The following is a 24,723-nucleotide window of genomic DNA, read 5'->3' on the forward strand; positions in this document are numbered from 1 at the left end:
CGCACCCAATGAGAAGCAACGGGCCGATTCCATCTGGGGCGGAGCTAACGAGCCGAGGGCGTGTCACTCCCCGCCGGATATACGCAGCCACTTACCGGACGTGAGGTCAGATGCGCCCCCAGCTTGGAAAGACAAGTCGCGACCTCCGAGCGCTGAGCGACCTCCCCGCATCTTTGGACCGGACCGGGTCGATTTTGCCCCTGAGCCAAGGTGCACCTTGAGCCATCGAATACCTGCCCCTCCTTGCCATCAATCCCCGTGTGAGTCAGTTTTGTCCCGTTTATCTGTGGTCTGTCGGGAATAAGATAAGTGTGTCTAAGTGCCTATCTTCCTATGCTGTCTCTCTCATCCCTGTAATCTAACCTTCCGCAATATTATAACCTCTCCGGAGGCCTTGAGAACTGTACCCCTGGTGTCGTGTCATTTAACCTAGCCGTTGTGTCCTTTCCTTCATTGATCTAGCGTAGCGCGACTCGGCCAACGTTCGAGTATAATCGGGTAACTTGTGCGAACACGGCGGCCATTCCGCTCGGCCCATCATAACATCTAAGTCGTGTCCGTAACAATACGTTTTCACAGTATGTGTGTAGTCTTCTAACTTCAATCGCTGTCAGGACTGGTTCTCTCCGGGCACTGCGGCTTCCTCCACCAGAAGAAGTTAGCTTGCAGTAAGATCAGTGCCGACAGGTCAGACGATAGCGCCGTTTCAACGGCAATCTGTGACTGTCGTTAATCAAATCGTGTCGATGGCACTGATTGGCTGACCTAAGCTGATCGCTGATTGGTCAGCTCACAAAATTTCGCAAATTCAGACATAAAATGACACCATTTGCATTCTGGATGAGATTAAAATTGATAAAATTTACTTCCTTGTAGGAATGTTACAAAATTTTGAGATGTTAAAAATCAAGCCTGTAATTTATAGCATCAGATAAAGCATGGAAAGACCTTTAATTTGATACCTAATTCACTTTCATATCTTCAGTATTAAAGAAGTTATGGTCATTTTATACTCGGAAATTAGCATCTTCTTTCCGATTGTTTTGCCATTAACTTAAAACAAAAGCTGTGATCGAGGACAGTCAATTTAATGACATAAAAATTCGAAAACGACGTTAGAAGCACGAGCATTCCACTACGCCATCGGCTATGACGTGGCGGAAATACCCTCCGACAGCCAATGAAAAACCTGTATTTCTGGGAGATCCCCACAGCCTCTCGTAGACATGCACGCAGGTACAGAGGCAGATGTACACCACCGCTGACCTTGCGGGATTGTAACATCGTTACTTCTTGATTAATTCGGTGAATTCCGTCTCAACTTCGGATATTTCCGGCCGTGAAAAACTATCCCCGACGGCCGCGAGATTTCTAAAAATATAATTCTTCGTCAATGTTAGAATATTTGACGCCGTTTTCACCATCCGAAACGCGTAATAAGCTTTAAAAAAATATTTTTTCAAATTCTCGAATCTCATTGGTTCTGGTGTTTGGTGAAGATTTTCGTTGAAGATAACGAGGTTGGTTTTAAAGTATTTTAATTACACATTAGAGGTGCATCAGATTGTGAATCAAACAAAGACGGGTGAAACAAACTCCTATTGAACGTTTTCTCAATTTTTTTATGCATACTTCCGCATCCGGTCGATGGCGGCCTCCATTGAGTGATTTGGTTTTAGAAATATTTTTTCAAATGCTCGAATCTCATTGGTTCCGGTGTTTGGTGACGATTTTCGTTGAAGATAACCAGGCCCGTGCGGGCCGAGGTTGGTCTTAAAAGTATTTTAATTACAAATTAGAGGTGCATACAATTGTGAATCGAACAAAGACGGGTGAAACAAACTCCTCTTGAACGTTTTTCAATTTGTTTTTGTTATGCATACTTCCGCATCCGCAAGATGGCGGCCTCCATCGAGCGATTTGGTGCGTCACAGCTTCGGAATTCTCAAGCCAAGGGATCCAGCAAAATCTGGTTTTCAACATAATACGTACGCGTTTATTGACAACACCGGCTTCGCCGGCTATAAAAGGAGCTGTGAGTGCGTCCGTCTGTGCTTGCGTCCGTGTGTCCAGGTTCCACCCATTTATTGGACAGTTCCCTTGACTCCACCGCCAATTAATGTACTACGGCCGCCATTTTGGTGCTCTTCATCTTCGAAGCTGTCAAATTCACAATTTTGAGATTCACAGATTTGAGTTTTCCCTTCAGATTATGACGATGATGATGGTGTGCGTCGTCGCTTTCGACGAATCTCTTCCCTTCGTTGGTGTGCTAAGCATGAGCCAGCGTGGCTGAAGCTTGAGCCCGCAATCTGTTTATACACTGCCCAAATAACTATGTGGCATTCTCTCAAGCAGCGATTTTACTGCTTGTCCTTCCAATTATTTCCGACTATTTTCTGATAGATCCGACTATTTTAAACAGGCGATTGTGATGGGTTTCTGTGAATCATTTGATAGCATGATAAAGGGGGTGGGGGGCGCGAAAAGCGTTAAATATTGCGCTGTTTCGATGTGGGAATGTCAGTTTGCTTTTATGGTGCTCGGAGGGGGATGAGGGAAGGGGGGTGGGGGTGGGGGGGTCAAGTAAAGATGACAGATTTGGAAGGTTGAGGTTAAGGCTTTGGGGTGGGGGGGGGAGAAGGTTGTTGGGGTGGGGGGGAGGGGTTGGGGACTTTTGGTGGTGGGGGGAGGGGTTGTTGAGGAGCTGGGGTGGTAAGGGGTCTGAAGCCTTGAAGCTGGGGTGACTGATGCCTTAGGGTCGAGAAGGGAAGGGTGAGGACGTGGGAGTAAGGGTGGGGGGGAAGCGGAGATGGGGCAGAGTTGGGATGGGAAGGTTGAGGCTTTTTTTGGGGAAGTTGAGGAGTTGTCAGCGTTGTTTGTTGAAGTTAAATTTTTAAAATGTAATTGTGTGTGTGTGTGTGTGTGTGTGTGTGAGAATCGACGGTGCCCAGCTGATGATCTTGGTTGCTCCATGAATCAGGCACTCAGCAAGTGGCACTAATCGTTTAGCTCTCTGTCTCTGTCTCACTCTCCTGTATAAACACCCACTTGTGTAGCTAAGGTGTGACGTCGCACTTCATTTCACATTTGGGAAAGAAGATCGTCACCGACATCTGTGTAAGGCAATGAAACAGTACGGCCCGTGTGTTGTCCTGCTTCCAGCTTCGTGTTTCTACTCGACAAGGGCCTGGTGATTTACTTGTGGAAGGGAGCCCTCGCTCACCTTGCGATGAGGAACAAAGCACGGTAACCCCAGTTTCTCAATCCTTAAAATCAAATGGTGAAGACAAGGTAGTTCGGTCGTGGGGATTACTTGCTATCAAAGGTTAATAGAGACGGACTCTCTTCCCCCCCCCTCTGTTATTCCTACCCTCTCAGGCTCTTCGCAGAAAAGCTTGGACGGCTGGAACGGAAATGTCGCACAGAGATTGTGGTCCTGGCTCAGGAGCAGGAAGTCCCTGAGTTCTGGGAGTTGTTAGGCGGGCAACCTGCCGAGATTTCCTGCCACGTTTCAGCGGACTTTCAACCAACACCACCACACCTCTACAAGGTACACTCGACTCCTCTTTCTGCTTGCAGTTGATCGTACATCTCAACATTTCCAAGCATTCGTAACAATAAATTGATTACACACCATTCCAAGGCAACCTTCTCTGGCCTACCGCAGGCCTGTCTCGGCCAGGGATACCTGGAGCTGCCGCAGGTGAATTACCGCCTGCGAGTGGAGCACCCAGCCAAAGCTGCTGTTGCAGAGATAGATCCAAAGCATCGCCTGGTAAGAATACATTTGTGTGGATGCTTCGACTTCACTCCACCGCCTCCTAGAATCCATCTATCCTGACCTTTTTGAACGTCAAAATATGTTTCTGGTTTTGTTACATCACTTCCTCATCCATTGCTTTGCAGAATATCTCACTGACCCTCTTGCGCTTAGGTCTTGGGTCCAATTCCCATCCGGGTCAAATTCATGCATCCGAGTACTACCATCCCTGTGCCATATCGAAATATTCCTGAGGCCAGAAACTGGAAATGCATCCGTGCACGTTCTTCTCGATTACCATCACCGTAGACCCAGTCGTTGCTGGACCCCGCGCACGTGTACGTGCTGGACTGCTGGAGCGAACTCTTCGTTTGGTCCGGGCGCAAGTCGGCCCGGCTGGCACGCGCAGCCTCACTCAAATTGGCGCAGGAGCTGTGCCAGCTGTCACCGCGCCCGTCCCACACCACCATCGCTCGTTTCATGCAAGGCACGGAATCACAGGTGTGTCATCGAGGGGAGTACCGGCTGCACCCTCGTGTAAGAAGTTAGGAGCATCCGATGTTGTCTCTCTTCTACTTGTCCGATTTCTCTCTCGCGCTCTTGTCACGTGACCTGGAATCGACGTCAAACGTAACGGTATCCACCGACAGGCCGGCATGGCGCATGGCGCAAAACAACGTTCGGTCCCAACGTCCTCGAGCGAACTCGCTCCATCATGGCTTTGCTGCATTTGCGCTCTGGCTCTTCCAGGTATTCAAGTCGAAGTTCCATCATTGGGACGACGTGTTACGTGTCGACTACACGCGTACCGCCGAAGCTTTGACCCAAGAACGAGAAACCCAGCAGTGTGCGGGCGATCGGCCAAAGCGGCCCGGCCCGCAGATGAAGGCCGACCTGACTGCGCTCTTCATGCCACGCCAGGACGTCATACCGCTGTCCGAGGTTTGTGCACCGAAGCATTTTTTTATATTCAAACTCGTGTGAAGGCCTCAATCTTGAATGTCGTCAAATCCATCATGGCTAAACGCCTTCATCTTGAAACCTGCCCGGTAGGCCCAACAGGCGATTGAGGATTGGAATGAGGACCTGGATGGAATGGAGGGCTTTGTGCTGGAGGGGAAGCGTTTCACCCGCTTGCCAGAAACCGAGTTTGGACATTTCTACTCGCACGAGTGTTACGTATTCCTCTGCCGGTAAGTCTCCAAGGACGGTTTGGTGTGTAAATATGGCGGTGTGCACTCGGTCAGCACCTTTGAGGGACCTGACTTGATCACACCTCAAGGTACTGGGTTCCCGTGGAATCTCCAGCGGGCGAGGCCGGGGGCGACGGAGCAGGAGAGGAGGTTGCAGATGGCGACGAGGGCTTGGAAGACGTACAATGTATAGTCTACTTTTGGCAGGGTGCAGGTGCTCCCAGGATGGGTTGGCTTACCTTCACCTTTAGTCTACAGAAGAAGTTTGAGAGCTTGTTTCCTGGCAGATTGGAGGTACGTCGCACATGTTTATCCAGCATTGTTATGGCACTTTAAATTTTCTTCTTTTAGTTTTAAACCTGCACATGGAGTACATCCTCTCCACTGCACATATACACCTGTCTTTCCATATGCTGCAGGTGGTGAAGATGCAGCAACAACAGGAGCCCCCTCGCTTCCTGTCCCACTTTCGACGACGCTTCCTGATCCATCAGGGCAAGCGTTTGGCACCAGGGACCACGTCCGGGTCAGCCGCTGCTCTCTACCATATCCGGAGCAACAACAGCGCCATCTACACACGGTAACGAGCTCAACGTGGCGGTGTTCCCATTCCCAACCTTGAAGCCTTGACGTGGACCTTTCCTCTGTTTGATATTCCACTAGATCGTTGCTTGCGGCCGGCCGCACACCGTCTCCTAGTCCACCAGCCGAGACCATGGACCCGGGCCTTTTTCACTCTGTTTGCTCTACTTTCCTGTCCCCCTCTGTCTGCCCATCTCTTCTTCCTCCCCTTCGCCTGCACTCTGCAGGTGTATCCAGATTAACGCTGATTCCAGCTTGCTCAACTCTGGCTTCTGTTACATCTTGAAGGTACCTCTAGCTCTATTGCATTACCTGCTTCGAGCGACTAACACCTCCTGCACTTTCCTTATTCCCAACTGAGTGTGCCCTAAGCTCAGCACGGTACGTTTGTGTCAAGTATGCTCGGCTTCGCCCTCTTCCTCGTCCGATATGCTTTTCCTTTCTTCTTGAACGTGGCTCCAAAATTACCAGTCCACGCTGACTTGCGGACATTTGAAAGTGCATGCAAATGTGGAAACATCCGCAGGATGATGGTCTACGTGGAAGTTTGACTCCTGCTCATCGGTTTGTGCCATGGCGATGGTGGTTGTTTCCCCGTTGATCCCAACGGTTCCATTTCTGTATGCGGGGCTCCGACAGCATTTGGTCCGAGCACTCCTATTTGACGAACTGCTCGGTCCATTGGTCTCCACCTTCACTGCTTCTTCTCCGTGGTGCAGGTTCCATTAGCAAATGTGGAGGAGGGTGCTCCGGTGTACGCTTGGATCGGTTCTTGTGCATCACGTGACGAAGCCAAACTCGCCGAGGACATCGCCGTCTTCATGTCCGAGGACAGCAGCAACAAACAAGTAGAACTATATGGGAATAACTAGAAAGGCACTCGGTCGAGCGCATACCTCCGCGAGATGGAACAGTTTACGTTTTGTATCCCACCGATAGGCCGGATCTGCATCATTACCTCTGTCACCAAAGGTGGATGGAGGTTATGTTTGCTAACTTGAAAATCACAACAAACCCAATTTGTTTTCAATGTTCGTCTTTCATTAATCATCCACTTTCTAAACTCCACTCTTGCCCCTCCCATCCAAATCCCTCCCCTTGCACCTACACTCCTAAAGTCCCCCCTTGCCCCGCCACTCTTAAACTCCCCCCCCTGCCCCTCCACTACTGAACTCCCCCCTTGCCCTTCCACTCCTGAACTCCCCCCTTGCCCTTCCCCTCCTAAACTCCCCCCTCACTCCTCCCCTTCAAAACTCCCCCCCAACCCCTCCCATTCAAATCTCCCCCCATACCATTCCTCTCCAATTCTCCCTCCTCCCCCCTCCTCCTCAAAGCTGCCTCCTCCCCACTTCGTCTCCCTTCTATCTCATACCTCCACCCCCCCCAACCTTCTTCTTTCCTCTGCCCCCCCTCAAACAACCCCTCACTGTGCCTCATCCCTTCACCTTCAAACCTTTCATCCTCCTCATCCTTCCCTTTCTTGGAACTCTTCTGCAATCGCTGACACACTAACAACTGCTCTCCCTACCTCCCCCTCTCATCCTTCATCTTACCCTACTCCTCCCCTCCCCTGTCCTGTACCCGATGCTCCCCCTCTCTCTTCATTAACGGTATGGACCTCAAACATCCGGGGCCTTCGCTCAAACCTGACTGATCTCTCCATACAGGTTGCTTCTGACAATCCAGACTTGATCTGCTTAACAGAGACTTTCCTCCTTCAAGATGTCTCCGATTCCTTAATATCTCTGCCTGGTTACTCCCTCCTCCGGTATGATAGACCTGAGCCTCGGCCTGGTGGTGGGGTGGCTATCTTTATCAAAAACTCTCTTCCTCACTCTCCTTGCACTGCCCTCTCTCCTCCTCACCCCCAGGAGTACCTCTGGCTACGGCTTCCTCTCCGCTCCCACCTTTTGTTCATATGTGTTCTGTACCGTCCCCCAAACAGTGATGACTCCATCTACATTTCACTGTCTGACAACATGGACCAACTTCTATCCACTCATCCCAACTCTCTCTTCCTCATATGTGGTGACTTCAATTGTCATCATGCCACCTGGTTGGGTGTGGGTTCCTCTCTCACCAGTCATGGCACCTCAGCAAAGGACTTCTGTGACTCACTGGGATTGACACAATCTGTCAATTTCCCGACCCGGATCTCAGCCAATGGAGTATCTTCTCTTCTAGACTTGGTTATGACTAACTTCCCTGCTAATGTCTGCTGCTCTTCTTCTGCTCCAATCGGTTCTTCTGATCATGTGCTTGTCAAAGTGGACATCTCTCTGGCCATTCTCAGAGAGCCTCCTCAGCGTCGACGAGTCTGGCATTTCACTCAGGCCGACTGGGACGGTCTTCAAGCAGCCATCAATCGTCTGGATTGGTCTCCCATCTCCACTGCCTCTGACATCAATTCTTCCTGGGAATTCTTCCAAAGCAAACTGATCTCTCTCATGCACAGATTTATCCCATCTCGCCTTCAGTTGTCTTACCCTTCCTCCCGTCCATGGTACACTGAATCTTGTGGTGAGGCAGTTGCCCTGAAACAACTTGCCTTTGCCTCTTGGAAGGCTAATCCAACTGAAGGAAATCTCAGTTCCTTCCATCAAGCTCGGAACAAGTGTGTGTCTACCCTCAGGAGTGCCAGGAAGCACTATCTCTCCTCACTCAAGAATGAACTCTCAAACCTGTCTCCTTCCTCCAAATCCTGGTGGCGTCTGGTCAAATCCGTTTCTGGTGTTTGTTCCCCCTCCATCCCCTCCCTTACCTCAAATGGCCACACAGTTGACATCGCACGTGACAAAGCCGAATGCCTCAACTCTGTGTTTGCCTCAAAATCCTTAGTCCCAAACCCATCTCTCTCTGTTCCCACCTTTCCCAGTCGAACCAAACTGCTCCTGGACTCTGTGACCTTCTCTCCTGACAAGGTGGAGGAGTTTTTGTCAAACCTCGACTCTGATTCTGCAACTGGACCAGATGGCATCAGCCCACGGGTCCTAAAATCCTGCTCTGCCGCTCTATCTCACCCTCTCTCTGTTCTTTTCACCCTATCTTTTGCTCAAGGTCATCTGCCAGCATCCTGGAAATCAGCAAACATTACCGCTTTACACAAAAAAGGTGCAAAAACAGATCCTTGCAACTACAGACCAATCAGCCTGCTCCCAATTATCAGCAAAGTCATGGAATCCATCATTGCTTCGGATATGAAATCTTTCCTTCTCCAATGGCTTGATCTCGGATCATCAATTTGGTTTCAGACCAGGTCACTCTACTCTGGACATGCTGCTTCTGCTGTCTCAACAATGGATGGAGGTCCTCAATGCCAAACAGGAAATCAGAGCTGTCTCCCTTGACATATCACGTGCCTTCGATACGGTCTGGCACCCAGCTCTGCTCACCAAACTCTCCTCCTATGGTATCCATGGAAATCTCCATGCATGGCTTGCGGACTTCCTCTCTGGTCGTAGTCAACGTGTGGCCCTGAATGGATTTCTCTCATCTCCCCTCCCCGTTCAGGCTGGAGTTCCCCAAGGCAGTGTGCTGGGCCCTGTGCTTTTTCTGGTCTTTATCAATGATCTCTCCGACTCTCTGGAAAATCCTCTGTATCTCTTTGCTGATGACTCCACTCTCTGCCGCTCCATCCCTCTTCCCTCAGATCGGCAGTCTGCAGCCTCCTCACTCTCTGAAGACCTGGACAAAATCAGACTGGTCAAACATGTGGAACATGTCTTTCAATCCTGACAAATCTCACTCTCTTACTATGTCTCTCCGAAAAGATCGACTGGACAACCCTCCCATCTACTTTCTCAACAATCCTCTCCAAGAAGTTCTGTCGCTCAAGCTTTTGGGTCTCACCATCTGCCATGATCTTTCTTGGGAAAACCACATTTCCAAGCTGGCCTCCAAAGCCAGTCGCCGACTGGGCATCCTCCGTCGTGCGAAGTCCTTCCTAGGCACACCTGAGCTCCTCACCACATACAAGGCTTTCATCCGCAGCTCAATGGAATACTGTTCTCCTCCATGGGCTGGTGCTCCTGCCTCACACCTGGCTCGGCTTCACGCTGTTGAATCCAAAGCTTTCAGAATCATTGGAATCTCCCGCGATGAAGCTATCTTTGAGGGCCTTTCACTCACTCACCGCAGGCAGGTAGGTGGTCTTTCTGTCTTCTACCGACTCCTCTCCGGCCTTGCTCCCCCAGCTCTCTCTGTGCTCTGTCCCCCAAATATTCCTACAGGTCGCACAAGATCTGCCAGCCACCCTCTGATGGTTAAACTGCCGAAATCTCGGCTCTCTGCTCACCTTCACTCTTTCATTCCTCTTTTCTCCCGCCTCTGGAACAAACTCCCACACTCACTTCAATCACACTCCTCCCTCCAGGTCTTCAAAACAGCTGTTCACCACCATCTCTTATCTTCCCCCATCCAAAACCTTGATCTTTTCTACCCCCACTAATTCACCCCAGATCCACCTTGTTTGAAATTCCAACTTCTTTCCTGGAAGTCTTGGCAGTGTCCATATGTTTTATACCTCTCCCACCCCCCCCCCCCCCCCTTCCCATGCCTCCGCCCCCAAAGCCCTCTCCCTCCCACAGTTCTCTCGATGTCTCCATGTCTCTCGGTCCCTGCTCTCAAATGTTGTGTTTGTGTCCTTCCCCCTCTCCCCATCTTGTCTACCGCTCCCGATGTTATTTGTTTTGTGTGTCTGTTTGTCTTTCTGTGTGATTAATGTTCGCTCTTTCACGAGCCTCGATCTTGTATACAAAAAAAACAAAAAAAAAACCCCCTTCTGTCCGTTTGTGAACAAAATATCTCAAAAAGGTTGTGGACGGATTCGGACGAAATTTGGCAGAGATGTATCGTATGTGACAAGGATGAAATGATTCGATTTTGGTGAAGATCCGGATTCGGATCCGGCTACTAGAATTTTTAAGTGATTCTTCACCATTGGGAGATCGGGCCAAAAATCAATACATAGCAGGATATCTCAAAAAGGTATAGGCAGATTTGGACGAAACTTGGTGGTGTTGGGTATCTGACAAGGACTATTCTATTCCATTTTGGTGAAGATCTGAAAATGGATTCGGATATGAAAATTATTTAATTTTTTAAGTGATTCTTCACCATTGGGAGATCGGGCCAAAAATCGATACATAGCAGGATATCTCAAAAAGGTATGGGCAGATTTGGACGAAACTTGGTGGTGTTGGGTATCTGACAAGGACTATTCGATTCCATTTTGGTGAATATCTGAATATGGATTCGGATATGAAAATTATTTCATTTTTAAGTGATTCTTCACCATTGGGAGAAATTGACAAAAACGATACACAGCGGGATATCTCAAAAAGTTGTGGACGGATTTGGACGAAACATGGTGGACCTGTTGGGTATCTGACAAGGACTATTCGATTCGATTTTGGTGAATATCTGAATATGGATTTGGATATGAGAATATATTTAATTTTTTAAGTGATTCTTCACCATTGGGAGATCGGACCAAAAACGATACATAGCAGGGTATCTCAAAAAGGTATGGACGGATTTGGACGAAACGTGGTGGTGTTAGGTGTGTGACAAGGACTATTCGATTCGATTTTGGTGAATATCTGAATATGGATTCGGATATGAGAATTATTTCATTGTTTAAGTGATTCTTCACCATTGGGAGATGGGGCCAAAAACTATACATAGCAGGATATCTCAAAAAGTTGTGGACGGATTTGGACGAAACTTGGTGAACCTGTTGGGTATCTGACAAGGACTATTCTATTCGATTTTGGTGAAGATCTGAATATGGATTCGGATATGAGAATTATTTAATTTTTTAAGTGATTCTTCACCATTGGGAGATAGGACCAAAAACGATACATAACAGGATATCTCAAAAGGTTGTGGACGGATTCGGACGAAACTTGGTGGACCGTTTGGGTGTGTGACAAGGACTATTCGATTCGATTTTGGTGAATATCTGAATATGGATTCGGATATGAGAATTATTTCATTGTTTAAGTGATTCTTCACCATTGGGAGAAATTGACAAAAACGATACATCGCGGGATATCTCAAAAAGTTGTGGACGGATTTGGACGAAACTGGTGGACCTGTTGGGTATCTGACAAGGACTAAGATTCGATTTTGGTGAATATCTGAATATGGATTCGGATATGAGAATTATTTCATTGTTTAAGTGATTCTTCACCTTTGGGAGATCGGACCAAAAACGATACATAGCAGGATATCTCAAAAAGTTGTGGACGGATTTGGACGAAACTGGTGGACCTGTTGGGTATCTGACAAGGACTAAGATTCGATTTTGGTGAATATCTGAATATGGATTCGGATATGAGAATTATTTCATTGTTTAAGTGATTCTTCACCATTGGGAGAAATTGACAAAAACGATACATCGCGGGATATCTCAAAAAGTTGTGGACGGATTTGGACGAAACTGGTGGACCTGTTGGGTATCTGACAAGGACTAAGATTCGATTTTGGTGAATATCTGAATATGGATTCAGATATGAGAATTATTTCATTTTTTAAGTGATTCTTCACCTTTGGGAGATCGGACCAAAAACGATACATAGCAGGATATCTCAAAAAGTTGTGGACGGATTTGGACGAAACTTGGTGAACCTGTTGGGTATCTGACAAGGACTATTCTATTCGATTTTGGTGAAGATCTGAATATGGATTCGGATATGAGAATTATTTAATTTTTTAAGTGATTCTTCACCATTGGGAGATAGGACCAAAAACGATACATAACAGGATATCTCAAAAGGTTGTGGACGGATTCGGACGAAACTTGGTGGACCGTTTGGGTGTCTGACAAGGACTATTCGATTCGATTTTGGTGAATATCTGAATATGGATTCGGATATGAGAATTATTTCATTGTTTAAGTGATTCTTCACCATTGGGAGAAATTGACAAAAACGATACATCGCGGGATATCTCAAAAAGTTGTGGACGGATTTGGACGAAACTGGTGGACCTGTTGGGTATCTGACAAGGACTAAGATTCGATTTTGGTGAATATCTGAATATGGATTCGGATATGAGAATTATTTCATTTTTTAAGTGATTCTTCACCTTTGGGAGATCGGACCAAAAACGATACATAGCAGGATATCTCAAAAAGTTGTGGACGGATTTGGACGAACCTTGGTGAACCTGTTGGGTATCTGACAAGGACTATTCTATTCGATTTTGGTGAAGATCTGAATATGGATTCGGATATGAGAATTATTTAATTTTTTAAGTGATTCTTCACCATTGGGAGATAGGACCAAAAACGATACATAACAGGATATCTCAAAAGGTTGTGGACGGATTCGGACGAAACTTGGTGGACCGTTTGGGTGTCTGACAAGGACTATTCGATTCGATTTTGGTGAATATCTGAATATGGATTCGGATATGAGAATTATTTCATTGTTTAAGTGATTCTTCACCATTGGGAGAAATTGACAAAAACGATACATCGCGGGATATCTCAAAAAGTTGTGGACGGATTTGGACGAAACTGGTGGACCTGTTGGGTATCTGACAAGGACTAAGATTCGATTTTGGTGAATATCTGAATATGGATCCGGATATGAGCATTATTTAATTTTATAAGTGATTCTTCACCATTGGGAGATCGGACCAAAAACGATACATAGCAGGATATCTCAAAAAGGTATGGACGGATTTGGACGAAACTTGGTGGTGTTAGGTGTCCGACAAGGACTATTCTATTCGATTTTGGTGAAGATCTGAATATGGATTCGCATATGAGAATTATTTAATTTTCTGAGTGATTCTTCACCATTGGGAGAAATTGACAAAAACGATACATAGCAGGATATCTCAAAAAGGTATGGACGGATTTGGACGAAACTTGGTGGACATGTTGGATGTGTGACAAGGATGGTTCGATTTGATTTTGGTCAAGATCTGAATATAGATTCGGATATGATCATTATTTAATTTTTTAAGTGATTCTTCACCATTGAATAATTGGGCTAAATCCAATACATAGCAGAATATCTCAAAAAGTTATGGATGGATTTGGACGAAACTTGTTGGACCGGTTATGTGTGTGACAAGGAAGAAACGATTCTATTTTGGTGAAGATCTGAATATGGATCGAGCCAGTCGAATTTTGAAGTGATTCTTCACCATTGAGTGATATGGCCAACCAGGTGGAGGTATGCTCTCTACTGAGTGCCGCTCTAGTTTTTATTGTTTTGTTTTGCCGTGTCGACTCGGGACTCTTCAAAACAATCCTGTACTGATTGTCTATTTGAGGTTTTGCAACCGAACACAGACGCCAATGCCCACAATGGCCTGCAAAATCTATTTCTCATTCGTTCCCAAAAGTTTCTCGTTAATTTTGCTCACATGTACTTTGCACTTACAGGTGGTAAAGGAGGAAGAGGAACCCGATCTGTTCTGGTCCAGTCTTGGAGGCAAAAAGCCATACGACAGAGACTCAGATTTCATGCGTCACGTGAGACTGTTCAGGTAGAGAGGGATCTGCCAATGTTTTATTTATTTGTCGTCACTTTCCAATGCATTTTGCTTTCTTCCGTCGGAGTCATAGTATGCCATTCTGATGCCTACAATTGGGGTGGTGTTGCAGGTGCTCCAATGAGCGTGGGTCCTTCACCGTGTCGGAGAAATGCTCCGACTTTTGTCAGGAGGACCTCGCCAATGATGACGTCATGATTCTAGATAATAGGACCGAGGTATGTTTATCTGGAAGCTGCACCATCTACAACTCTGCTGTTGCTGCACTGCACAGAGAAATTAAATATTACAATGGAGAACCAGTCCCTGTGAGGGCTGGCAGGATGTCCTCGAGGTACGCACACTCTCCACTAATCTGTCTCGCCTCAGTTGAAATATTGACCCAGGTATAAACTGCCATCCTGGTGTTTCACAGGCAAGGTGATTCACCAATGTTAGCCGTACCTGAGATGGACGTTAAACTGGGCATTCCATGTATTGGCATTCGTTGGTTGGCGTTAAACACCCCACGGCCTTCGCAAAAAGTAGGCGAGCTATCTCCTGCACCCTGAACAAATTGTACAGTCCTGCCCTAACTGCTTAGTCCAATGTCAGGCTTGGACAACTAGTTTGTGAAAGACTTCCTCTGTTCATCCCCACAAAAACGTGGGAATAATTGTGGCTGTTAAAAGAAGGAAGAATTAGTCCCAATGAAGGGGAGTGCTGGTTTGTGGTTGCGGACGAGGTAAATGATCGATTTTAATCAATGAGGAGGTGAGTACATTTACCACCATGGGAAACGAGTTGCGGGACATTTTAAGCGTCGGCCTTTCGTGAAAGGAAACAAAAAGAGGGGCAGTGCACAGCAACCAATGGTGGGTACCTCAGCTCACATGAGGGGCTGACGCTCAAAACGTCCGCCACACCTCGTTTTTCCCAGCTATACACATGACGCTTCCTGATCTCCACCCCTCCAGGTGTACATGTGGGTTGGTGCTGAGAGCAGTCAGGTGGAAATCAAGCTCGGGCTCAAGGCAGCTCAGGTGTGTTCTCCGCACCACTTGCTTCCATTATGGCTTGTTCAATGTGCATCATTCAACACTTTGAAACTGTCCTCATTATTTTGTACCTCATTATTGAAACTATTCTCACGTGTATAGACACACTCATTTTATTTATTTATTAATGTGCTGGATACTAGGCAACGACGTAATGCACCCACTGGTATTGCTTCACCCTTCAATCCCTGTGCAGTTGCACTTCGTTCATAGGTTTCATCACTTCAATGCTTGTGCGTTAAATTTACCTTTACACACCTTTAGCTGCATCTTTTTTGAAAATTTCAAGGGTCTTACACACCAAGGTCTTCACGCCCTCTCCCAATCTACGCAGGTGTACATTCGTCACCTGGCGAATCAAACCCCACCTTCCCCCCGTCGGTTACGGCTCGTGAGACGAGGAAATGAAGCTCCAGCTTTCAGACGCTGTTTCCACGCCTGGCGACCGTTCCCTCGGCCCGTGCAGTAAACCTTACACGGCCATTACACGGACGGGCGCCTCCTTCCGCCATTAAAGATGATGACAACACCAAATATGGCGATTCATTTTATTATTTCAAATATTCACCCCTCCACTTGCTCCGTGGAATTTGGGAAAAGTACTCGACGGTGCAGATCAAAACCTGCTCGGCTTGTCGGTGCCGAGCTTCTTCAGAACCTTGTTCAACTGTAAAATGAGAACGAGCTCCAATCAGATCACCACACCGTGCTCCTGCAAATGTGAGCCAGCTTCCTTTTGTTGAGGATAAAACAAGTTTGGTGTCACAGCATTTTAACACTCCATTTATCCGAAGCTATTTATATATATATATAAAGAGAAAAAGAGAACTCGAGTTTCAAAAACTGGGGATTACCAGATCTGATTATTATAACTCCGCCACCGAAGGTGGACAGAGATCATATATTCATCCGTGTGTCTATGAGCACCATGTCTGATAAACCTGTGGAAGTCGGATGAAACTTGGTAGACAGGTTGGGGTATGTGACAAGGACGAATGGATTAGATTTTGGTGTAGATCACAATCCAGATGCGAGAAAGACCATACCCGGTACTAAATAGCTCCCCGATAACCTTCACCATTTAGCACCCCAATGGCCATCCCCGTCCGTCCTCCACCTCAAATACCCGTTTTCATTTAGCTCTTCCATGAACCGAGAGCCCGAGACCCATGTGTGACAAATGTAAAAATTTAACATTTCATCCTCAGATCCAGTAATTCCCAGTTTTTGCAATTTGAGTTTTTCCTTTGTGTCATAATTCAAACATCTCGAGCATGTTGGATTGATTGGATCATTGGTAATGGAGCCTGAAACTCACCTCCTGGAACTTGTGGATCTGCCGGATGAAGAAATCTCCATATCTCCGCGCAACCTTCGTGTCGGCAATGTGAATCATGTTCTGTGAACACAGAGGAGAGGGCCCGACAATCTGAGCTCACGGGATCCCACATCTGATCGTGATTGAGGCCAAATCCTAACTCCTATCATTTTGGCCTCACATGACATATTCTGGAACATTCAAGACCACGTTAAGCATCTGGTTAACAGGTTGAAAAACAGGCAGATCTCACCTGGTCAATGTAAAAATCCACCTCGGAAGACGTTTGGAATTCACCCTCAAGCGCGGAAATCCCACTCGTCCAGACCAGGTTTTTCATCTTGTGTTTGAAGATGAGCAACTGGATCCAAAACTCTGGTTCCGACATGTCCAAAAATCCAGCAAGCTTTGACACGGGCATAGTCGTGTACAGCTTCAAGTAGCTGAGGTAGATGGAGTGGAACTTTCAAAATGAATTGGTCCACAAGTACCGAGACGCAACAATTTAAAATGCTTACCTGCGGATCGTCGAAAGCATGTTCTGCTGCCGGACCTCGTCCAAGAAGACCTTGAGCTGCTGCAGAAATGGCTCCCTGTGGTACGTTCCGCTTATCTGTTCGTAGTTGGGGACGACAGGCGAAAGAAACTTTGGGCAGGCGTAAGTGAACATCTCCTCGAAGAGCGGCAGGTCCCTGTGGTGAAGAGGGAAAGGTGGATGTGAAGGATCCGTACGATCCGTCGCCGGCTTGTAATGCAGGAAACATCATCAATAATTGAGTGGAACTCGGCTATCTCTATGCTACAGGCCTGCTCGAGGAGAACCTACTGGGGCTGATCAATAACGACAACAAGGTCGACCCCTAATTCTAACGTACACAGGAGCACGCGTGAAAGTTTATTTAATTCCCAATTGGCGACAAAGCAAGCAATCTACAAAATACAAAGACTTATCCCATCCGCAGTATTCCCACCCCTTCTGTAGACGCAGCAACTTGTCTCCGAGCTTTTCGCGCAGCTGTGTGTGAATGCTTTCGTCGACTCGCATGGGATAGAGTGCAAGTGAGAGTGCCAAAAGGCCAAACACCTGCTCATTCTGCTTGTTTACCTGGGGAAGGGGAAAAAAAAGATGGTCGACGATGCTTACTGGAGGATAAGAGGAAGGAGCGACGATAAAGTCATCGCAGAGTGATCTCACCATCTCGAACTTGTAACTTGAGCGCTGGAATAGTCCGCGTGCCCGCTGTATGTACAAGAGCACGTTGGCAAAGATCCGGATGGCATCTTGGTAGCGCCGCATCATGAGGTAGGCAAAACCCACGTAGTAGTACGTCGTGATGTGGCATTCGGGAACACGAGAGTGCATGCTCTGGTGGCGAAACCGACCAAGTGTACGATGAAGACGCGGGACTCAAACATTTTGGCGGGTGGCTGGGGATACACTGAGAAGCACAAACCTTCTTATTCAGTTCTATGTTCTCCAAAACCTTTATCGCCTGGAAATAATCGCCGAGCAGCGAATGGAGACGCAGCAGACCCACGAGGCTGAAATATCCCAGCATCTTGTAGAGCGAGTGCCGTCCGTATTCACCCGCCACTTCCTCGGTGTCACCTGTTTGCACGCGCAACCAACCGCCGTGAAAACGCAATCACACCGTCCCGACGACACCGGCGCAACCAAGGCAAAGTAAGAAACCATGACGGTGATAACGTGCAGCCCGTACCCCCGCTCGTGTACACTTCGAGCTGCCGGTTTATGTTCGACTTCTCGACGAGTGAATGCAGCACGTTGAGGACACTGTGCACGTTCCAGATCTTGGGGTTTGTCCGCAGGAAATTGATCTCGTCATCGGTCTTTTGAGCGAGCTTGCAGCGGTACTGGCTGAACGATTGGAACTGCGGCACACAGGGAAAGCACGAGCGCTTACGGGCAGCAAGTGACCGGCCGACTAGATACTTGGAAAATTATACCGAGAAGAGGGAAAGGTAGGGTAGGAAAGTCTCGGAAGAAAAAAGAAAGAAGAAGAAGACAGGATATTTGTAGAAGCGAGGAACGTATGTAGCAGCTGGGGGGGTGGAGGGGTCAGAAATGCTGCCATTTTAGTTGTGTACATGCAGCCACCTGATAAATAAATTCATCGATTATATCCCAGAGCCACTGATTTGGCAGCTCAAGAGGTACGGGTCCATCAGCATCTATGAGAAGAAAATGCATAAATGGTCACGACTAGATATTCACGTCACCATCACTGCCATTAACAAGAGTCCATCGACATTCCACCACATGACCTCCAGCATCAAACAAAGCAGTGCCACACATACTCAGGATGTAGTTGAACAGGTTGCAGTAGTTGTAATACGACTCGAAGCGTTGTTCCAATGATGGTCCTCCCTGCAGACAGAACCCGGGCGAGGGCGGTGGGTAAATCCGATCATCAAGAGTCGGACTGAGCAAGACGAGCACACAATGCAAATTAATTGGATTAAATTTTTCAAAGTCTTTGCTCAGTGGCAGAGACTTGACAACAACAGGGCGAGTCCATTTCCGTTGCTGGAACCTCAACGTGAACCGATGGAAAGTTGAACACCCTCCCGATGTAACCACCAAGAAAATGAACCAGACCTTTATCGCAGCAAAGGGAGTCAAAGGTACAGAGAGTGTGATGGGTAAGGACGTTAAGTATCTGTACCGCTTAGTGTCACTTCTGATGATGCGAAAGCGAAAACGGCCTGAAGAATCGCAACAGTATGTGACACGCGATGCTCGACGCGAGGCCAAACCCATCCGAGAACAAGTGCAACTTACAGAAACCTTCGCGTAAATGTGCCGGTAGTAAAGCTCCTTGTACAGGATCAAAAATACTGGATCTGAAATTGAGAAGGTAAAGGAGGAAACGTCCGAGTCAGAAAATCTCAGACTTGGTGGAAGAATTGCTAAACGGTATCCACATTTTACCAAACAAACACCTATTCTTAGCAATTTCAGCCTGAACGATAGAAAATCAACGAATATTCGAATAATATATGAATGAATGAATGAATGAATGATCGTTTTAAGGCCATTTTCCCCGCTAGAGCGGGGGTTAGCCTTGCGGGACCCATGACAATCATGGTTCCGTTTGAGTCAATGTTTTTATGGCCGGATGCCCTTCCTGTCGCCAACCCTTAGTCACCTCGGTGTACCTATTCTAAATCGGGATACACACCGGGATCATTCATCCCAGCAAGCTGGTACTCAATTTGCCGACATCGGAAGGATGACAGGCCGAGTCAACCCCCCTGGCGTTAATTCAGCGATCGACCGGGATTCAAACTCAGAATCCTAGGATCCCAAGCCGCACCCTAACCGCTAAGCCAACACCAGGCTTCAACGAATAATATATAATGATCAAAATCAACTGCCCAGACCACACCTCACCGTTTTGGACCAGCTGTGCAATGACCTCCGCGTCCGGCCAAGACGAGTTGCGGAAGAAGCGTTCCGTTAGTTTGTTCCAGCTGAGGATGACACAAAAGTTAATTATGCACTTTAAGAGAAGAGCAAACAGGTGCCGCTGTTCAACCGAGCGTCCTGAGCAGGCCTCACTTGTTTTCGTAGAGGTTCTGAATGTCGTAACGCTTCTGCTCGATGACGTCAGCAGTGACCTTTCCATCCTGGATCTCGTTCACCTTCTGCTCCATCAGCTCGCGCATCGTGCAATGGAAAAATTGCACAAATTCTTTGATTACGTCAGGCACGATGTAGGCAGGCGGGCCGGATTCGCCACATCCGTAATCCATGTCCTGCCGTGGATCACCTGCCAGGGATGAATAATTCCAGTGCACTTTTAAATAAAATAAAAAAGAGGGAAGGGGTAGGGAAGCAACTCAATAAGTGAGACTGCAACCATAAAGCCATCGTACCAAGTCAGAGTATCATGATGCGATAAACTGTTTAGTGTCATTGCACAAAGGGCCTCAATCAAAATCTTTGGGATCTCCCACGGTGAAGCCGAGTGTTTAGATCTGTTACTCTTGCATCGCAGGCAGGTTGGTGGCCTCTGTATTCTACCGCCTCCTTTTTGTTCTAACATCTTCTGCCATCTCTTGGCTCCGTCCCTCCCAGGTTTCTGAAGGGTGCACATGGTCTGCCAGTAACCTTCTTCTTCTTCTTAAACTCCTACAATCCAGGCTCACTGCTCATCTCCACTCACTTGGCCTATTTTCTCTCGTCTGTGGAACCAACTTTCCCATTCTGATCAGTCCCATTCTTCCCTGCAGGGCTTCAAAACAGCTGCTCATCACTACCTCAGGTCATCCGCCATCCATTGTCATGTCTTCTATCCTGAACAACGTAATTCCCAAACATTCCATTTTTCCAGGTTATTGTCAAAAAATTCCCCCTTTCCCTCACCTTTTAAAATTTATTTATTGTTAGTTGTTGGTTGGCTGGTTCATTTTTAACATGTTTCAGTTTTTTCCATGGAGCGGTTTTGGAGATATAGAGGTGCAAAGTTTTTTCCCAAAATGGCGGCCCCCCCCCCCCACCCCCCCCTTACAGAAGTCAATTTCATTACTGGCAATTCGGAATGGTGAGGCACGGTCTGATCTTTTCAATGACCTGATCTACGATCTAACATAAGTGTTAGCAATAATAATAAGGATATTAACATGACCCCCTGCCGCTCCTGTAGTGAACGGGTGTACTAGACCTATTGAAATTTGTAAGATTGTCAGCATAGTAGAGTGATGATGAAGCACGTCCATATTAACATTAACTAGAGCGAAGTCAATGGCGCATTATCGCAACTCCCCACGTTTCCCACCTAAAGCAAAGTTGGAAAATGGCAAAATGTTCCACTGAGAATGACTCGATATCCGATTTTGATTTAAAATTTTCTCCCATTTTGACCCCGTGACCACAAGTTCCCAAACCTTTGGAATGAGCCGGAGTCAAATCCAAAAGACGTTATATTTGTCACGTGCCCCCCACCGTTGAATGCATATCCAAAGTTTCATTTTTTTCAAGTGTCCGTAATTGCATTTTTTCGGCTCCAGAGCTCCAGAGGCTCTCTCAATGTTCGACAAGAGACCACCAACTAACGTGGGATGCTCAGCGTCCATCAATTAAGGCCAGCCGAGAAGGCCGGTTCGACGTCCCATCTGAGGGAGGGCTAACCCATCGATGAAAATCTCTGAATGAATGCGAACCACGAATCCAACAGGTTGTGGTCGAGCAGGGGATCGAAGCCGTACTCGGCGGTTCAAAGACGAGCGTGCTCCCTCTGCACCGTCCCGTCGGACATATTGGCTACAGACGCGTCCCAAAGAAGTCTCCAGGTAAAGGTGAATAAAAGCTTCCACTGCAATGGGATAGGTGTGGTGGAAGCTGGAGAACACCTAAAGGTGAAGTAACTGAATTGTCCTTTTTGTAATATTTACACAGGCTTAATTACAGGTAAAAACCACAAGTACAGGTCAGACTTGAAGCAACCTTGGTAACCAACACTTCTCATATTAACAACAACCTTCCCCCATAAAAATCCAAAACATCTTACCTGTATGCCCATCATACTCGTACATGAAGTTCCCCCCTTGGTCAAACTGAAACAAAGGGCAAATAGAATGGGAAACAGGACTTCAAAAAACACAAAATCTATCCTTGTGGAATTGGAACAACAGTATACTTTCCTTAAAAAGGAAAATGCACCAAAAAGAGCAAGATGGTATTCCAGTAACAATGCAAGTGTCATCATTAAGTGACACACTAGTCCGAATGCTCACCTTGTACAAGGTGGACAACCTGTACTCCAATGCCCAGACAACCTTACATGAGCCTCAGACATTTTAATAATGTCTAGAGGTGCGCACTCTTGTCCACTGAGCTGTCCAGCCAGGGTTTGAGTCCCGACCCAGATATTAACTGTCATCCTGGCGTTTCACCAGTAGGGCGATTCATTAATGCGTGTGCCGTCCATCGGATGGACGTTAAACGGGCGTCCCGTCTGCCAGCATTCGTTGGTGGACGATAAAGATACCATGGTGTCCTTCACGAAGAGTAGACGATCTATCACTGGCACCATTACCAAATTCCAAATTCCTGCCCAAACCGGCAGAGAAGGCACTGCATCAGCGGCACAACGTCGCCTTCGGCCAATGATGCTACCCCACAGCCTTGTGCTGTGTACGAACGGAGATGACCATGTCCAATGTGTTAAACACAAGGTCCAAATGCAGAGAATGAATTGGACGGCAACATAGAGAATGACCCATTTTTAGGACCGGCAGAGAAGATAACTGAGAAGGTACATGTCCAAATGTACACAAAAGTAGTTCCGCAGACACGATGCAGGTAGTGAGTACAAATGACGTACATATGGAGGGATGATTGGACAACCTTAAATAAGAGTGGGAGTGAAATGGAAGATGACAGGGGGAGGAGGATGACAAAGGTGGATGGGGACGAGGAGGATGATAAAGGTGGAGGGGGACGAGGAGGAGGATGATAAAGGTGGAGGAGGAAGAGGATGATAAAGGTGGAGGGGGACGAGGAGGAGGAGGATGATAAAAGTGGAGGGGGACGAGGAGGAGCACGATGACAAAGGTGGAGGGGGACGATGATAAAGGTGGAGGGGGACAAGGAAGAGGAGGATGATAAAGGTGGAGGGGGACAAGGAAGAGGAGGAGAATAAAGGTGGAGGGGGACAAGGAAGAGGAGGATGATAAAGGTGGAGGGGGACAAGGAAGAGGAGGATGATAAAGGTGGAGGGGGACAAGGAAGAGGAGGATGATAAAGGTGGAGGGGGAGGAGGAGGAGAAGGATGATAAAGGTGGAGGGGGACGAGGAGGAGAATGATAAAGGTGGAGGGAGACGGATGGTCCACCAGTCGACCCATTTCGCTCATTTGTGAAAACTGGCAAAACGATTCAGTTTAATAATAATAAAACCAAGCAGGATAACGAATACCCGGTGTGATTACATTTACAGGCAGCACAGGTCCACCTGACACCACCTGTACCGATTCAAACGTCAGACACCGCGGATCGAATGGTTTGTCACGTCTCCCTCTGTTTCACATCATAACGTCTCGTTCCTCACACGTGGTGACCAGTCACGTGGTGTTCACGACAACCCACTTATCCTTACAGATAAACAACCCAAACATTCATCAATCCACGCATTCCAAGGGCCTCACGTCGGTTTCAACTTCTTCGCTCATGTTCACCGTGTCTCACGAACACCCAAATGAAATGAACCACAGTCCACAGACCAAGCAAAGCCGCCAAACACCTTACACCTCCGACCGCCGCCGGAAGCACAAAGTCAAACTCGAACTCGAACACAATGTCGAATGTAATTATCAATTTCCTCCGCGTTTCCATTTCATTAAACAAGATATTATACTCGTTTTATACAATTTTACTCTGAGGAATTAAAACTCCAACTATTTCAGATTATGGTATCACAGCCGCGCTTATAAACATTGTTCATATACACCTCATTTTACTTTCAGCAAATCTCACGTTTAAGAAAGAAAATGCTAAATACGCGAATAATAAATATATTATCACACATAATTAAAGTCAAAAATTATCCTTCTCTAGAAACTGATTCGGTAGTCAAGAACCTACCTGTCTTCATTGTATATGTATGGTATTAAAGCGCGGCGTTACGCGCGCTGCTTGCGAGCAAGGAGGAAGCGGACAAGCGGTAACTTATAAGCGTCTTTATTTGAGGAGCTCACTGTAACACTAGCCCGCTCCGGGCTGCGCGCCCCGTGTATATCCTCAGGCCACGCCTACCCCTCGGGCGTGGCCGCCGCCCACTTGGTGCGCGGAATGATGTCACCACGCCAGTGGGCTTTCGTGTCCGCCACACGCGCCCCCCCAGAATTCCCGCGCACCTGGAGGGCCAGTTTGCGGGGCAAACGGATGACCCGGCCGAAGCGCTCCCTGGCGATCGGCGGCGTCCGGGGTGCAGGGATGCCAGGTGGGATGCCCCTGGCTGCCCCTGGGATGGGTGCAGGACCGGGGGGCGGCGTGGCTGGGCGGTGCCGGGGTCCGCCCGCAGGGGGGCGGCCCCGACGCGGGGGTCGGGCCACTGGCGGTGGATGGTCCACGTCGAGGTGGGCCGGCTTGAGGCGGTCTACAGAAACGCGGTCAGGAGTACCGCCGATGTCCAGGGTGAAGTGCTTCGCCCCGGTCTCCACCACGCGGAAAGGCCCGTCATACGGGGGCCGCAGTGGTGTCCGGTGGGCATCGTGGCGGACGAAGACGTACTCCGCCGTGTGAAGCTCCGGGGCGACGTGCGTCGGTGGGTGCCAGTGGGCTTTCGTGTCCGCC

At 47.7% G+C, this 24,723-nt stretch overlaps 2 protein-coding genes across 3 annotated transcripts in view; one reads left to right on the forward strand and one right to left on the reverse strand.

Moving 5' to 3' along the window:
• LOC137427905 (protein flightless-1 homolog) overlaps window positions 1–15,620 on the forward strand; it is a 38,157-nt gene extending 22,537 nt beyond the window's left edge. The window contains exons 16-29 of one of the 2 annotated variants that reach the window (XM_068117715.2): window positions 3,166–3,249; window positions 3,382–3,553; window positions 3,671–3,778; window positions 4,073–4,264; window positions 4,514–4,705; window positions 4,817–4,956; window positions 5,046–5,250; window positions 5,376–5,536; window positions 5,766–5,826; window positions 6,258–6,386; window positions 13,940–14,043; window positions 14,162–14,267; window positions 15,006–15,071; window positions 15,421–15,620. In XM_068117715.2, the coding sequence (XP_067973816.2) occupies window positions 3,166–3,249; window positions 3,382–3,553; window positions 3,671–3,778; window positions 4,073–4,264; window positions 4,514–4,705; window positions 4,817–4,956; window positions 5,046–5,250; window positions 5,376–5,536; window positions 5,766–5,826; window positions 6,258–6,386; window positions 13,940–14,043; window positions 14,162–14,267; window positions 15,006–15,071; window positions 15,421–15,555 (1,855 nt within the window). In that variant the 3' untranslated portion in view covers window positions 15,556–15,620. The remainder of the gene's footprint in view (window positions 1–3,165; window positions 3,250–3,381; window positions 3,554–3,670; window positions 3,779–4,072; window positions 4,265–4,513; window positions 4,706–4,816; window positions 4,957–5,045; window positions 5,251–5,375; window positions 5,537–5,765; window positions 5,827–6,257; window positions 6,387–13,939; window positions 14,044–14,161; window positions 14,268–15,005; window positions 15,072–15,420) is intronic. The other variant, XR_013623407.1, reaches the window with a different exon arrangement.
• EIF3L (eukaryotic translation initiation factor 3 subunit L) lies at window positions 15,621–23,736 on the reverse strand. Its single transcript, XM_078777644.1, has 15 exons — window positions 23,577–23,736; window positions 21,939–21,984; window positions 19,988–20,198; window positions 19,820–19,899; window positions 19,208–19,269; window positions 18,724–18,793; window positions 18,524–18,597; window positions 18,126–18,297; window positions 17,859–18,013; window positions 17,600–17,770; window positions 17,376–17,509; window positions 16,923–17,096; window positions 16,658–16,847; window positions 16,405–16,485; window positions 15,621–15,753 (listed from the first exon to the last, which is right to left on the reverse strand). The coding sequence occupies exons 1-15, from the start codon at window positions 23,598–23,600 to the stop codon at window positions 15,703–15,705; spliced, it is 1,695 nt and encodes a 564-aa protein (XP_078633770.1). The 5' UTR covers window positions 23,601–23,736; the 3' UTR covers window positions 15,621–15,702.
• Between the last annotated feature and the right edge of the window lie 987 nt (window positions 23,737–24,723).

The sequence above is a fragment of the Myxine glutinosa genome, chromosome 5 (assembly GCF_964187855.1).
Source record: "Myxine glutinosa chromosome 5, kmMyxGlut1.1, whole genome shotgun sequence".
Lineage (NCBI taxonomy): Eukaryota > Metazoa > Chordata > Myxini > Myxiniformes > Myxinidae > Myxine > Myxine glutinosa.

Bases quoted from the DNA above. Each gene is read 5' to 3' on its own strand.
- EIF3L (XM_078777644.1), bottom strand. From the start codon at position 23,600: ATGAGCGAAGAAGTTGAAACCGAC. The intron at 18,794-19,207 runs GTAAGTTGCACT...TTCTGTCTGCAG, and splicing joins ACATTTACGCGAAGGTTTCT to GGAGGACCATCATTGGAACA. The intron at 16,486-16,657 runs GTGAGATCTGCC...CTGTGTTCACAG, and splicing joins TGGATTTTTACATTGACCAG to AACATGATTCACATTGCCGA.